At 44.1% G+C, this 17022-nt stretch overlaps 1 protein-coding gene across 9 annotated transcripts in view; it reads left to right on the forward strand.

The window, feature by feature from the left end:
- The window catches only part of LOC142590546 (uncharacterized), a 278657-nt gene that overhangs the window by 152456 nt on the left and 109179 nt on the right, over positions 1 to 17022 (forward strand). For all 9 annotated transcript variants that reach the window (XM_075702763.1, XM_075702757.1, XM_075702796.1 and 6 more), the window contains one exon: positions 12767 to 12816. In XM_075702763.1, the coding sequence (XP_075558878.1) occupies positions 12767 to 12816 (50 nt within the window). The remainder of the gene's footprint in view (positions 1 to 12766; positions 12817 to 17022) is intronic.

Genomic DNA, 17022 nt, shown 5'->3' on the forward strand with positions numbered 1-17022 from the left:
AGAATCAGCACATCCCGGTCCGCTATCGCAGCAATAAGAAGGCGTGGATGACCCGCGACCTGTTCGAAGAATGGCTGCTCGAGTTCAACAGTATAATTGAAGGCCAAGGAAGAAGTGTAGTGTTGCTACTTGACAACTATAGCGCACGCAGCGTTAACCTGAAGCTAACATCTGTTGCATTGATGTTTCTGCCTCCGAATACTACGGCATGCCTGCAGCCGTTGGATGCCAGTGTGATCGCCAACTTTGAAGTCCTGTATCGGCGGCGCATGCTGGAGTGGCTAATTTTAGCCATTGACCGCATAGCTCCTGGTACATTGAGTCATGCAGATGGGCCCCCTGACCTGAAGATCAGCCTTTTGAAAGCTGTGCGCTTCGTTTATGGTGCATGGTATGAAGTAAAGCAGTCAAGCATATACAATTGCTTCAAAAAGGCGAGCTTTGTGCATCAGAACAAGCTTCCCCAACCCACTGAGACCAACAAAGTGGAAGCCGCTGACATAACCGATCTGTGGGAGCTCGTTCCTACTGGTGACACAGGGGGTGCGTCGATGGAGGAGTATTGGACTGCAGACAGTGCTGCCTCGTTCTGCGATGAGGTCACCGACGAGGCGATCGCCGAAGATGTGCTGTCCCGACAGACGGCAAAGTTGTGCAACGTTGACGACGGAAGCAGAGACGAGATTGACAGTGGCTCCTTGACCCCGACCTCGATGTCCATGCAAAGTGCACTGTCGTCGATCAACTCCTTAATTGATTTTATGCATGCTAAAGGATTGCCGCCAGTGTTCGCGCAGCAGCTGGAATCCATGCACACCGCGATTGTGAAGCTGAAGCTGCCGCAAAAGCAAGTGCAGATTTTGGACTATTTCGGTGCGCCTAGCCCTTGACACGGTCATCGGCGCTAGAAGTAAAGTTTGTTTTTCACAGCCTATGTTCTACATCATCTATTCTTTAGAGCAAATAGCGAATTCGAGTTCAGAGCTGCAAAGGAAGGTTCCGCGTTTTCTATTTTTTTAAATTTTTTCGTAATAATTGCAGTCCAGATATTGCTATCATCGGTTATAACGATCATATTTTTCGTCTTCCTTGATATCGTTATAAGTGGACGACTTTTTCCTGTACTTTTACTTTTTTCCTGTGTACAGGAAAGTACAGTGTACTTTCCTGTACACTGTACTTTTTCTGAGCTTTGGCTAACTACGGTTTGACGAGGTTTCACTGTACCAGTATTGATATTGCTATGGGAATGAAATTTGTAGGTAATATGTAATTGAATGTGCTTGATGCAAATATGTAATTAGTTTTTCTCTATATAATGAGAAAAATATTTTATAAAATTTTTCCTGTTCCCATGTTTCGGTATGACTGGTAAAAAAAGTTTTGCAGTAAGAAATCTAAAAGTTATGTGAAAATATTCCTTGATGTTCAAGGAGTGCAGTAAGCATTGTCTCATGTTTTAACCTCTGTTCTCTCCAAAGTTAGAAAAGTTCAAAGCTGTAACTTGACATGCGATATGTGTGTGTGTGTGTGTGTGTGTGTGTGTGTGTGTGTGTGTGTGTGTGTGTGTGTGTGTGTGTGTGTGTGTGTGTGTGTGTGTGTGTGTGTGTGTTTTTACCTTCTAAAATATTTCAATATGTTTCAAGGTGCAGAATATGGTATTATGGACTTACTGCACTCCCTAGGAGCCTACCTATCAGATAAAGCAAAAATTATTCAAGTTGGATGATTAGCCAAGTAACTATGCCTCCCGGAAAATTTCTGATTACCGAGAAAAGTGGAAAAAACTAGCCACCATGTGAAAAAAGCATTTTATTCTCCTGGATGAATGACATTGTCATAGCCAATGGCTCAGAAGGCTCTAGGGTATTAATCTGGATGGGGATTCCCTCGCTGCCTTCGCTTTGCACCTGCTTGTAAAGCTGCCGAGGACATTCGCTTTCTCTCCACACTAACAGCGCGATGACGGTCCTTTCCAGGGGAGACACTACTGTTGATATAATAATCAATTTTTTATCTGTAATAATGAAACTTGCCAACCCTATTAATATTTCTGTGCTGATTTCAAATACGCAATTCTTTTTCCTATAGTCCATTTACTTCTGAAGATAAATGAAATTCATTGTTCATCATTTGCAGAAACAAGAGAAAAATACCCGCGCTATAAAAATTCATTATTGCCACACGCCTAGTACTAGAAAACATGGGGAAGACAATGGTAGGAATACCTTTTTTAGTATAACTAATATTAGTAACTCATAGCAATTCAATATTTACTGTTGCAAATGTGAGTTCCCTACTGTCTGATCTAAAGCAGAATTGAAAAATTTTAAAGCATAAATTCCAAAATCTGTTCCTACGACTGTGTACTTTGCACACTCAGATACAAGCTACAACAAAAATTATGGCTCTACCTGCCTTGAAGGCAGAGATATCGCTGCCGCAAACCAGCAAGCAGTAAAAAATTTGTGTTTTGAGAAAGCGAGAAAAAAAGAAATACATTCGCTTTTAATCAAATGGGCAGAAATAATTTTGCAATATTTTGCAGTCAAAGTGGCCAACAGCCACCAGGAATGCAGTCCCTCTGACCATGGCCACCCAAATGTGGCAAAAACATCGTTTAGCGCCGTTCGCCGATTCCCGGTGACTTGCATCGCCTGCGCAGCAAGATTGCGTTCATGCGAGTTGAGCTCCACGCCATCGCGATATTGCCGTAGCACACGCACATGATAACAATCTTTATGGTGAAGCCATATTCTCGTTAGCTTTTGCCTACTGCGACGCTGCCGCCGCACACCTTGCACTTGACAAACAACATTGGTGCGTTCGCGAAATCTTAGTGACGCCTTAGCGATACCGGCCTCGGCGTTGATTGGTGCGGCTGCAACGCCGTCGGCGCGAGTGAGCAAATCCAACTTCCGGTTTGTTGCTGGCATTGACGCAAGAACTTGGAAGTTTTTTTGAGCATTCATCTTCCTCTGCAGCAAATCTGCACGCTGCAACATTGCAGTGTCACGCCGAATGCGGCCGTTGTCTGGAACACCTCGTTGAGCTGGCTAGGCCTACTTCAGCATCGTTGCGGCTTCGGCATCACTTGCGGTTGGCGGCGGACGATGCGGACGATTATCGATGTTCTCCGAAGGAATGAAACGCATTTGGAAGTTATAAGTTGATCGCTTCTTCTTTTTGCCGAAGTTGTGCCTCGTAGAGAACTTCCCAGGTGGATTGGCCATCGTTGCGCATTTGTCACAAACCTACGAGATGCGCCGTCGTGTCGTCGGCGGAATGGAGCAGACGACCGGAAGCTCGCACAGCCAACTACAGCACGCGTTTCTGGTCCCGTGCTCTAGTCGATGAATTGGATCTCATGTTTGGACTTTTTTCTTCCTAAATTTTAACGTCACCGGCGAGCCGACGGAGTCACTTTTGGCGGGAAATTGAAGAAGAAAAACTCCTCATTCCAGCAAGACCAAGATGGCTGCGATCGTGCGTTTAGGAAAAGAGCTATGCACCGCGATAAGAAGGGTTGTCTTTGCACGGAATTCAGCTCACAGGGATGTTATAAATTGATATTGCGGGAAAAATACTCTTCCACGATATGTGAAACTTGTTGAATTAAAGGAATAGTAGCTGTAGGTATTGAAAATGTTATTTTCAAAAAATAGGTTTTTTTCGAAATTTTTTCGCCTCGGGACCCGTGTCCCCCCCTTAACATTGACGAGTTGAGAGCCTCCTTGACTGCTTGTCAGAGCTCTGCACCTGAACTTGACAGGATCATGTACGACATGGTTAAACACCTCCCTAGAGATACTGAAATGATGCTCCTCGCACTTTTCAATGCTATATGGACTGCCGGGTACCTTCCTACTGCATGGAAAGAAGCCCTTGTCGTTCCGATTCTGAAACAAGGCAAATAGCCCACATTAGTAACAAGTTACCACCCTATAGTCCTCACAAGTTGTATTTGTAGACATTTTTGAAACGATATAAACAGTTGCCTTTTACACTTCCTTGAGTCAAACAAAGATCTTTATCCATATCAGTGTAGTTTTAGAGAAGGATGATCCACAACCGACCATCTCATGCACATTGAAGCAAACATTTGCAGTGCCTTCGTACATAAACAATCCTTCTTATCTGTGTTTCTTGACATGTAAAAAGTGTACAATACAACTTGGCGTTTCGGAATCCTGCGTGACCTGTCTGCACTGTGCATCCGTGGCAATATGTTAAACTTTATAGAAAGCTACCTACACAACCGTACATTCCGTGTAAAAATAGGTAATACACTGTCGCGCCCATTCATACAGGAAACTGGGGTCCCCCAGGGAGGCGCACTCAGTTGCACGGTCTTTTTCGTTAAGATGAACACGGTTCGTACATCATTTCCACCAGCTATCTTTTATTCCGTCTGCTAGACGACGTACAAATAGATTTCAAATCCTGCAACCTAACAGTCTGTTAGGGACAAGTACAAAGTGCTTGAACTAAGTTTCTAAGTGGGCAGGCAAAAATGGGTTCAAAATGAACCCCAACAAAAGTTCTTGTGTTGTTTTCACCAGGAAGAAAGGGCTTGCTGAAGATCCCACTGTCGAAATGATGTATGGGCAACAAATACCTGTGAACAAAGAGCACAGATTTCTAGGTGTTACATCTTATTTACTTGCATAATGATTGCACTCACGTAATGATAGCACCTCTGAATTTTGTCGTCGAAATTAGATTTTTTTCTTTCCCGTGTAATGATCGCACCTAGAACTTGCCGCAGCGATATGTTGTATGCCAAGTCTAGCTAATGATGATCGTGCTTAACATCTGTTGAATGCTGTCGAATACTACGGGAACAACTCTCCAAGACACACCAAACGGTCTGCACACACCAAACATTCTTAAGCAGATGCCCCATTTTATTCCTTTCATCACTTTCCACACTTCCATGAAAAAAAAAAAAAAAAACTACAGCCAAACTTGCCTTGGCTTTATTATTTGTAGGCTTTATAATAGTTGTGGTCAACAAGAACGAAAAAGGTGCCTTTCGATTCTTGTCTGCTCTCGTGGGCACGCAACAAATCGCGAGCAGCAACGTTAGTAGCCACGTTTACACTGGTACGTTAGAAGTGTACCCTATTCATACACCGACGCTTGTAACACAGCTAAGATATTTGCCCACCCTTAGCGGAAACATGCCGTATTAGGATATGTGGGGGTTCCACTCTGCGTGCGGCTAGGGCTGAAGGCAAGCTCCGGATCTAGCCCCACGCAGTCGCTTCGTGGTACTCCCAACCCGTAGCGCGGGAATCGCGGCTACGCCGGGTTCGAACGAATAAGGCAACCAGCGGCGTCAACGGTAATAACGTTTATTGCAATTAGCAATAATGAACACTCGCAGAGGGACGTCCTCTCAGTAATAGTAGTAAATAGGCTTGCCTCGTTGTCTGGGTGGGTCAGACAAACGAGGTCACTCACGGGATGCGGCAGGTGCTTACGTCCAGGCGGCAGGTGTCCGGCGTCCCAAGAGCGCGAGTCTCCCCCGGTGGCGCGCTTTTATGCTTTTTTACCTTTTTGCGAGGGGAAGTCCTCCTCGCCCGCCGGATACGTTTCCCTTTCCCGTGAGCCGCGTAGGGGAAGAGGGGTACGCGCGTCATCAGAGCGACGGAGAAAGGGAGGGCACGCAGTGCCTCTCTCCCATGTCTACGCCAGCCCGACCCGTCGCCACGTGCGAACGGGACGCCGCGGGTACGCGGGAGGAAATGGAGGCGGGTGCTCCCCACAGGTAGTATTGAAGACAAAGTCGCAGCTTCTGCAGCATACCCACCATGTGTTTCTATGTCGCTGGCAGCTAAGCACGCCCTTCTCTGTTTCTGTCCCCTCAAAGTGGACATGACTACGTTACCGCCACAGACTTACCGATAGTAACGATATTATTCATTACTGATGCGGAAGAAACTGTTTCAATGCGCGTAATGTACTCACGAAAAGAAAAAAACAAATGCGTTCGGCATGTTCGGCTTGCTACACCGGCGGCCATTTTTGTTTTGGTGTCCTGCAATGTTACAGCAGCAGCCGCCTGTTTATTGACCTGTTGTCATCTTGTAGCAAATGCAGGATGAAACAAATTTTTCTTTTCACGGGAAATTTAACCCGCGTAATGATCACACCCCTGAATTTGTGGCAATTTTTTTACAAAAAAGTGTGATCATTATGCGAGTAGATACGGTACTTGACTCCAGGCTTACTTTCATTCCACACATAAAATATGTTAAAGGAAAATGTCTAAAAGCAATGAACTTGCTTAAAATCCTATCCCACACAACATAGAGTAGTGACAAGAAGTGTTTATTGAATCTTTACATGAGTCTAATTCGATCACAATGGACTATAGTGCCGTGGTATATCACTCTGCCGCCCCGAGCGCACTTAAGATGCTAGATCCCATGCACGATCTGGGTATCTGTCAGGCCACTGGCGCATTTAGAACAAGCCCTGTCAAAAGTCTATACGTAGAGTCAGGTGAGGGGTCACTTCATTTTCAGAGAACATACATCAGCTTCACCTATTTTCTCCAAAGGCACTCTAATCAGGAACATTGCATGTTCCACAATTGTTAACAACTTGACGTGTGCTACACTTTTTCGTAATAGACTCTCTATGAGACCACCTTTCTCACTGCGTGGGAGAGAACTTAGCGAAGAAATAGATGTCCCAACTCTAGAACATTGCCTAATGCCTCCAGCTAAGCTATTACCGTCCTGGGAGTGGCAGGTGATAGAATGTGATGTATCCATTGTAGAGGTCACAAAGCACACTCCTAAGCTCGAAATCACAGTGCATTTCCGTGAACTTCAATTGAAGTACTCCTGCTCCGAATTGTACACAGACGCGTCAAAGCCACATGCTGGCGTATCTTACGCTGCTGTTGGACCTTCTTTCTCTGAATCAGGTGTATTGAACCCACATACAAGTATCTTTACTGTGGAGGCCTATGCGGTAAAATTGTCTGCGTTAATGTAAAAGCGTTAATGTTTTCACAAAAGCATACAAATCCTGTTTTTAATGAACTTTACTCAATCTTATGCAACATTTATTTATCTCGTAGACATGGAGTAATATGCTGGGCTCCTGGCCATAGGGGAATCGAAGGTGATGTGCTTGCCGACAAAATCGCCAAATCAATAGCATCGCCAGGTATTCATTCTGCAGGGTGTCTACCAACCGGGAAAACTGGGAATTCTCAGGGATTTTGAATAGTCTGGAAAATCTCAGGGAAAACTCAGGGAATTTGCGCTTCTATAAGGGAAAAGTAGCTTAAATTTTATTGAAAGAGAAGGAAAGTTGCGGTAAAGCTGGCTCGAGTAGGAGGAGTTGCCGGTGTTTAGTCAATGACCGACTTTCCGGACGGCCCGATAATTCGGACGGCTTCACGGCACCACCACGTACCCCATAGAGCCTATGTATAATAACGTCTGAAATTTCGGATGCAAGAACCCTTCGCCATCCGAGTTTCCAGACTTTTTGTCGTCATGGCAGGTCTGAAAGGGCATTAATAAAACCACCACCGGCGCCGTTTTGATTACCTCGTCGCTCCTCGAACCGGCGCACTCGTACGCAGATCCGCTGGCAGCCGTAGGCACCACCACAGCAACGCTAGGCCTAGCTGCTTCTGCGTTCGCTATTAAGCTTCTTGCCATTCTGTGCCGTGTTTTTCATTGAAAAATTCGCCGCTGTCAGCAGTGGCACCGACTCCGCCTTTGTGGTCCTCGCTATTGGCTTCGAAGCTCGGTAAGCACGACGCGTTGCATAGTGCCGGTTGCTGAAAGTCAGTTTTGCCTCACAACAATAATATTACGCGGTGAAGCGTGCGCGCAAATTATTGTGGTGAAGCTCAACAAGCGTGGGAAGGGGCAATTGTCACGGGACACTGCATGTATCCCTTAATTAAACACGCGTGCACCCGCTGCCTCCTGTCACAGGATGAGCACCGATATGCATAATAATAAGGCAGGCCTTCAGAGCTTTTTCTGATGTGCTGCGGCAGTAAAAGACATGCAGTGGCGTACCAACTATTTCTAGAGTGTGGGGGGGGGGTGAGGGGGGGTGAGGGGGGGGGGCAAATCGTAGACGGTCTGATCTTTCACGCTGTGTGTGTGTGTGTGTGTATATATATATATATTGCCAATTACTATTGCAATAAGTGAAATAGCCTGGAAATGCATCTGTTATAAGTATATTTAAGCGACAGGGGCCTATTTATCAATCACACATGGTGAACCATGGGGGCCCGAAAAATGAGCTGAATTTGCATTTATCTCTTGCAACTATACAACATCTCAAGATGATACAGGGGCAAAAGGCAATGAGTGCACCCACAGTGGTCTCGGATCGCATTCAGTAGCAGCAGTACAGCGTACATAAAAAGGCGCATTTCCTACAAAGAATTTTAATAATTCAACAAAGAATTGTACTTGCTGCTTAAGTCTACAACATAAATGTATCTCTAGTTTAGGTAATAGTACTGTCGAGGTTATATGCAATGACGTACAATCAACATAAATTACTTGCAATATTCACACACAAAAAAAATAAATGGACACGCCATCCCGGCCCTGCGACAGTGGACGTCCAGCAAAGCTGTTAAAAACCACCACTACAACTGCTGAGGAGGGTATGCAATGCTTTAGTGCTTTATAATGCCCCCCCCCCCCCCCTCAACCCTTCCCACCCCTCAATTTCCACTAGATTTGATATCTGTTGAGTTCACAGTTATTCCAGGGCAATTGGATAAATTCTTTGTTCGCAAAACATATTCATAAAGCTATGAGTAGCTTACATGCGTAATATACTAAAAATATCATAATTACTTCTCTATATTTGAAGTCTGCCTACATCTTTGAAGTTTGCCTTTATTTTCGCCAAATATAAACAAAATGCATTGTTTAGTTCATGGAGGACATTGCTGAAACAAAGACAGAAGTTGTTATGACGCATGAAAATAAGGAAAAGAAAAATGACGGCTCATTATTATTTATGCTTTTAACCGGACGAGGAACGTAAAAATTTTGTCATACATTGCAGTTACAATGGCCCCCTTCCACTTTCCACAAAATATGAACCTGTTGTAAACTACAGCTACAGACACTGGGAAGCATAGTTGATAGCGGCCATATTACATGCTCTAATGTTTGAATAAGAAAATTTTACATAAGCTGTATTTGATCCAACCACTTCGCACAGGAACTTTGCATTGGGCACCACCAATTTTCGCAAAATTTTGTCTTGGCGGTTTGTATAGTGCTGCCAGAACAGCGGGTTCAATTCTTCCGCTCTCGTGAGAGATGCTCAAACACGCTGGAGTGCTTGCATACGTAATTTATTACGAAAGCCATCTATTTTGAACTTCACCTCCACACCACCCATTAATTTGTCCTTACAGTCACCAAACCTGACGAAGCTGCCTTCTTTAGTTTAGCGAGAACATCAGCCGAAATTAATATGTCACGCATGACAAAATAAGAACAAAAAATGAGGGTTCAATGATTATTCGTAACCCTTCACAATAACCCAGAAATATTAAAACTATGCGACACATTCCACTTGAATTGCTGCCTACTCCTTCAAAGTAAAAGGCATCGTAAACTCCCTTGGGACAATAGCAGTAGCGTGGTAATTTCAAACACTTGTTCACCATTTTTTGATGCTGTATTTCATCAACACGCATTTACCATTGCACATAAACTTGGTGTATTGTTCCCCTTATGTTCGCACAATTTTATCTCAATTGTTATTGTAGTTATGCAAGCGCAGCCGTCTGTCTTACACCGCTCGTAAAACAGACTAATAAGGCTATGGACCACTGGCATACCTATTCTACTTGAGAATGCGCATTTAACCCATCCATTTGGAGCATCGCCTAGACCTTATCCATACCATGCCCCTAATTTCCCTTAGAATTAAACAAGATGCCTTGTTTAGCTCACAGAGAACACTGGAGAAACAAACTACGAATCTCGTAATATCCCCTTCAGTCACGGCCTAACATTTGCAAATGCAACTTATTTTGGTCATTACTGTGTAGTGGTTACAAGGAATAGACAGTGAACATTAGGCTTTGAGTAAATTGCATATTCTGCTTTCTTAAGGTACACCCATTCCATGTCTCAGTGAAATGTATCACTTCAAATGACCGCTTTCACGAAGGCATTGCACTCTTTGACGTCCCTTCATAGAGGGTAATGCCTTCGTGAAAGCGAAGTTGGGGGTTTGTACGTTGTAGCGTAGTAGCGTAGCGTAGTTGTACGTTGTAGCGTTGTAGGTTTGTAGCGTAGTTGGGGCTTCTGTACGCATCTCCTTTTTATTAGTACTTGAGAATGTCTCACTATGAGCTTTATGCATTTTTTCCAATATCTTTTTTCGCTTTGTATTTTACAACCCTTCCCTTCTGTTTTCTTTTTGACTAAAGTAAACACTACCCCTTACTATTCAAGCTGGATTAAGTCGTTTTGTATTTATTAGCATGCTTACTAGAGAGTGACTCCATCGGATGACATGGTGTCAGCCCGTCTCTTGACATAAAACAAAGTTCTGTGTTGCTCAGGAAATTCGGCAAAGGCACTCAGGGAAAACCTGGAAAACTCAGGGAATTTGGAAATGTCAACTTGGTAGACACCCTGTTCTGCTGCTGTCCCTGCCACAGACATGAAGCCTTGCCTACAAAACAAACTGCGAAGCTACTGGCAATGCTTTGGGATGCTGAAGCAAGCAATATGCTTCATGTGATTAAGCCGAATTTAGCTTTCTGGCCCCCAACTACAAAAACATGAAGGACAGATATCCTACATACTAGACTCGGAATAGGACACACATTTGGCTCATAACTTTCTCTTGACTGGTAATGAGCCTCCAACCTGTGGTAGATGTGGTGACAGGCTGACCATTCTCAATGTCTTCCTGGAGTGTAGGGAAGCCGAAAGACACGGCATTCCTCTTGCATACCGCTATTCTGTCCCTCTTCGTCCGGCTGTGCTTCTTGGTAAAGAACTCCTTTTAAGACCAAAGCAGCCCTCGCTTTCTTGAGTAAAGTTATCCTACATCTTATGAGCTCAATAAATTCATTGCGCATCCTCTTTCCAGAGGATACTGCTATGATTGTTGTTTTGTATAGCACATGCCTCTAGGCCCTTGTGGTTCAAGGGCTCTGGTAAGGCAGTACTCTAGCCAATTTTAGCAACTGGCATGTTTTGTATATTGCATCATTATCATGCAATGCATTTTAATGCTCATAGTACACGTCATTAGTCATTGTCATAATCTTATTACACATAGATTTTATGCAATTTACAGCGACTATTTTAGGCCCCTTTACGGCCGCGCCACATCAACTTCTCAGAACTCGTCAGTCCACTGCAAGCTCATTAACGCTGGCATGGTGCTATTTGGCCATACCTGGTCCTTGCGCCACTAAACATCACACATTCAATTCATTTTACTTTTTGGTGATATAGCAGCTGCGCACAAAGTGTGCAAACCTTTGGGTAGTAATATAACTCAAGGTCGCAGGTTTGATTCTGGCTGCGGTGGCTACATTTCGATGGGGGTGAAATGCAGAAATTCTCGTGCACTTTATTTCGCTGCACATTAAGGAACCCCAGGTGGTCAAAATTAATCTGAAATCCCCCACTACGACATACCTCATAATCAGATTGTGGTTCTGGTACATAAAACCACAGAATTTAATTTTAATTGTTTTTGGGTAGTGACGTTTCTTTTGAATTTTCGTAGAAGAGATTTTGAGATATCACATCACCACGCACGGAACGCACGTGAAGTTAAGGCATAGTGATGTAGGTCGCCCTGGCAACAGGAATGTGATTGGCATGTGGCGGCTCAGCTGCTCGAATCATCCTCCGCAGCACAAAAAGTTGTTCACAACATCAGAAATTTAAGACATTGTAACTTAATTCACTTTGGCTGAGACTATTGAAAAATTTGTATCATTACGAAATTCACATCTTGTGTGATCGTATCACTGAGGTTCTACTCTTACTGCAGTGGCAGCTGGACACAGGCTCCAAGTCGATCTTGCCTCGTATCGCAATTCCTGTTCATGCTATAGGCTTGACAATGGTTTCTACTTCTCGCAAAAGATATAATAAAGGCCACTTTATTCTGCCAACCACTGTTTTGTGCGCAAAACAGTTTGTAGCCGATCTTAGTGTTGGCAGCAGCGAGAACACAGTTGGGCGTGCTGGCTCAGCAGGAAGCTAGTCACAACGGCAGAAATATTACTTGTACCCATTTTCTTGCCGACAAGAAAACCTTGCTGTTGCACAGGAGAATGGTGGACAGCAAGGTTGCGTACCACTAGTGTGTTTGTACCTTTAAATTTCCTACAAAGATGCTGAGCTTGTACCATTATTGTAAATCTTTTTCTTTTTTGACTCCCTGCCTTTTCATTGTTTTTGTGATCATCTCCGGTTTCCAATAATCACACTAGACAGCAATATACGTGCAGTTGTGCCATTTCACAATGCTGTTTTGAATAATGCTTCTATTATGTTCATGTAACCGTAATCCCCCCTTACCCAGTGCCTTCATGAAAGCCTGTAAATTTTCAAATATACCGTGGCCTTTATTTGAGATAAATGTGACTTATTTTGAACACAAAGCTGATGCTGTACAATCGAAACTTATATTTTCGGTATGCTTTCCATTGTAATGGCTGTTGTCATCTCGTGATAGTTCTCTTTGAACTCCTTTTTGAATTTTGCAGGATCGAAGAGAAAAGGACCGGAGGCCTGGCCGGAGTTATGATCGAGAAAAGTAAGCATTTCTGCCTCAGTAGTCACTGCTCATTTCAAATTGTTGAATTGTATAAAAAAAAAAAATTTTCGAGCAGTGTTCAGTGTGGCAAAGCTTCCTATATATGCACGCACTCACACATGCACATACGGTGTTTATCTTTTTCCTACTCTTTTCTTTTACATGCAGAATTTTTTTGGATTACCTATGGCAGATAGCGTAAAAAAGATTTTGCGACGCAGTAGGCATTACCTGCATAACAAAGCAAAATGCCTAATCGACGAGTAAACATAAAATTCACAAATAACTTTTTCGTTAATTACATTATTCATACAATTCTAATGCACCCGATTTTCTATGGCCCAAAGTTAGAAAATAAAGTTAACCTGAGTGTGATACAGTCAACTTCGATTATTTCGACTCTCACGGAATCGACGAAATTGATCGAATTATCCAGTGGGTTGATTTAAACAAGGTGCAGAAAAAACGCCAAAACGTACCACTGATTAATTTGGCAATATTTGCCCGATTCGACCATTTTAGCGATTTGCCCTCACATCAAATGTGCTCCCTTTTTCTGTGTGTTCTAAGTAGCAAACTAACATAGAAATGGTAATAAAGCTTCTAAAGAAAGTAGAAATTTAACACATACCCGATATTTTGGCAAGAACAATTATTGCACAAGAGCAGCCAGTTTCCTCAAGGCAGCTTTGCCACGCTTTTTTCTTCTTTAAAGTCAGCTTCACCTCAGTACACTTGTCTTTTAAGCCACAAAGCATGGGAACGTTGCGAAAGCGGTAATGCACCATGCAGGCCATCGGACCATACAGGCAATTTTCGGCCCACTTTTCTTTAAAAAAAAGAAAAGAAAAAGCTTGTTAGAATCGGGTAAACACCATAATTAAACATTGTAAGCTACACAAGGACAGGCCAAAAATTTGCATTTTTGTCTAGAAATGGTGTGGAGTCAATGCATTCACTCTCCTCTAACCCCGCCAAGACAGACGCTGCCACTAAAGGGGTCGCTATTGGGGTAACCATAGGGATCAGGTGCAAGCGTGCTGAGTGGTCAAGTTGAAATTATCTGGCAAAGGCCAATTTTATGATTGAAATAACGAAAGCTTGCACCCATAAAAATGCATGGGCACCGACCAGGACCTTTGGCTGCGATTGAATGAGCCGAAAAATCGAACAGGAATTGAATTAAGGGAGACGCTCCTCGAAAAAGATTTTTAAAATATCTGTACTAGAGATTTGAAAATCCACCCACTTATAGATCATTACAAACAGATTTCACATATGTCATTAGTTTCTGAGTAGCTGCTATAGTCCTTGAGTTGTGTCCTACACAGTGGCAAAATAGAGCAATTTTGTGGGCGCTTTATTGTGCAATAAATTTTCGAAAAAATCTTTGTGCTGTAGCTTATTTAACTCTTTGTTGACCACTAAATGCCGATATCTATTCAAACGGCATCTATAATTACTGAAACTATGAAAAAAAAATTGAGACACTTCAACAAATTTTTTTTCAGTCACATGAAACTAACCTACCGTATTTACCCGCGTATAACCCGCCCCTGCGTATAACCCGCACCCCTAACTTTGAACTCGGCGGGAAAAAAAAAAAAAAACTCGCGTATAACCCGCACGTTTACCTGAAAAAAAAAATGAGCGCTAGAAAGATGCAACTCACACTCAGTGATCATTTCGTTTTCAGAACATTTATTCAAACGACCGCCACCACGTCACTGGTTATCCGATTCTTAATCGTCGCCGCTCTCACTACTGACATCCGAGGCTTCATCGCCACTCTCAAAGACGTAGTCGTCCTCGGAACCATCCAGACTATTACTGATCGCACATTTTTTAAAGCTTTTGCGCACCAAATCGGCCGGTATCGCTTTCCACGCATCCACGATCCACTGGCACAGCAATGGAATATCAGGCCTTCGCACGCGTCCCGTCGGTGTGAGGGCGTAAATGCCGTCGGCCATCAACTGGGCATACAGCCGCTTCACGTGTGCCTTGAACGGCTTGTTCAGGCACACGTCGAGTGGCTGTAGCATGGACGTCATGCCGCCAGGTATTATGACGAGGTCGGTGCTGGTCTCGGCAAGGCGAGCCTTCACCGCATCAGTGCAGTGGCCTCTGAAGGAATCTAGTACGAGCATCGACCGGCGTGCCAGCAAGGCACCTGGTCTTCGCTCCCAGATTACTCGAAGCCAGTCACCGACTCGGCCACTGTTCATCCACGAATTTTCTTCCGCACGCACAACGATTCCTGGGGGCAGTGGAATGCCAGGTGGCGTCTTGCGTTTGAAAATGACATACGGGCGCAGTTTCGTGCCGTCAGCCAAAGCGCATAGCATGACTGTGCAGCGCAGCTTGGCATTTCCGCCGGTCAGCACGCTGACTGATTTGGAGCCCTTTTTTTCCATGGTCGTGTCCATCGGCATCTCAAAGTACACAGGTGTTTGATCAGCATTTCCCACCTGAGACAGCAAATAGCTGTGCTCCTTCCGAAGTGCGATCACATATCGTTGAAAGTTCAACAACTTTTCCTCGTAGGCTTCAGGAAGCCACTGGCACATGGTTGTTCGCCGCCGCATAGAAAATCCATGTCTTCGCATGAAGCGCTGAAGCCATCCACGGCTTGCACGAAACTCACGTGGAATGTTCAATTCCCGGGCCAACTTCAGGGCTTCCATTTGCGCCATCTCAGTCGAAACAGCGTGGCCACGACTTCTCTGCTCCTCAATGAACTTCGCAAGCTGCGTCTCGAGGTGGGGGTACGCGCCAGTCTTCGGACCCCGAAACGCTCGCCTGTTCCGGTTCGTTGCTTCGAGACTCTCTTTTTTCTTCCTCCAGTCGCGAATGCACGACTCGTCGACGTCATGCTGTCTTGCAGTAGCTCTGTTGCCGATTTCTTCGGCAGCGGCTATAATCTTTAGCTTCTCTTTCGCTGTGAAACACTGCCGTCGAGTCGCACTCATGATGCCAAAACAAAGCAGGCAAACAGTGCAAACTGGGGTAAGTACACTAAACAGCGCCTAACGCGAGGCTCAACAATGCTGGCCTTTCGTTGGCCCTTCATCGGCTTGACAAGCGTCGATGACGATGGGGATGGCGGACTACACGGGGAGGCCGCCGCACATTGCGGTGAAGCCGACCCCCCCCCCCCTCCCAAGGAAAAAATTCGCAGATAACCCGCACCCCCACTTTTTAAACGCGTTTTTTCACATTTTGGTGCGGGTTATACGCGAATAAATACGGTACATTTAAATTGTCTTATACTAATGAAATTTGGCATTCATACTCTTGAAGATATGTACAGTGCTGGTACCTTATTGAAATTGCAATATCTCCTAGAAGTAGTTGCGAAAGTACAAGGTTATATTTCAGGGAATCAAGAAAAAAAATTTGTTGAAATGCTCGGAATGTTTTCGCGTAGTTCCAGTAATTATACACACTGTTTGGCTAGATACTGGAACTTCGTGATCTACAAAGAGCTAAACAAGCTATGGCACGATGCTTTCTCTGAAAATGTAGTGCTCAAAAAAATACCCATAAAAATAACTATATTTTGCCATTGTGCATCACATAACTGAAAAACTATAATAGCTACACAAAAAGTAATGACATATTTAAAATCTGCATTGAAAACTATAACTGGCTGAAATTTGAAACCTCAAGTACTAGTAATAAACAAAAAGTTCTTTCGATTGCTGCCCGGCTTGATTCAAGTCAAAGGTGTCAAACGCGATTGGCTCCCTCCTGAGGCTTGAACAAAAGAAGGAGCCTTTGCTCAAGTTGCAGAAAGCAGCTAATCGCAATAGAAAAACTTTTATCATGATCGAAAGTGGACCATGTGACAGCCATATAACATGCCGGCAATTCATTAAAAAAAAATATTTGTATAGCATGCCCCTCTTATTCGACGTAATAGTTCTGCGGAAACCCGCAAGGTGGAGAGAAGTAATTAATAAGGGGAAAATCAGACATCCACCTGTTCATAGCAATTGCTACAAAGGAAACCCATATGGGTTCCTCGAAAGAAAAGCCTCACAGTTTGAAGAAAAATTTGTCCCGGTCCGGGACTCGAACCCAGGACCACCGCCTTTCCGGGGCAGCCGCTCTACCATCTGAGCTAACCGTGGCTAGCAGATGGCAGGGCGAAGTCGAATTTGTCGACAACACGAAGCAAAGAAACGGGCATCCACCCGTTCG

Source organism: Dermacentor variabilis, chromosome 1 (genome assembly GCF_050947875.1).
Source record: "Dermacentor variabilis isolate Ectoservices chromosome 1, ASM5094787v1, whole genome shotgun sequence".
In the NCBI taxonomy this organism is placed as follows: domain Eukaryota; kingdom Metazoa; phylum Arthropoda; class Arachnida; order Ixodida; family Ixodidae; genus Dermacentor; species Dermacentor variabilis.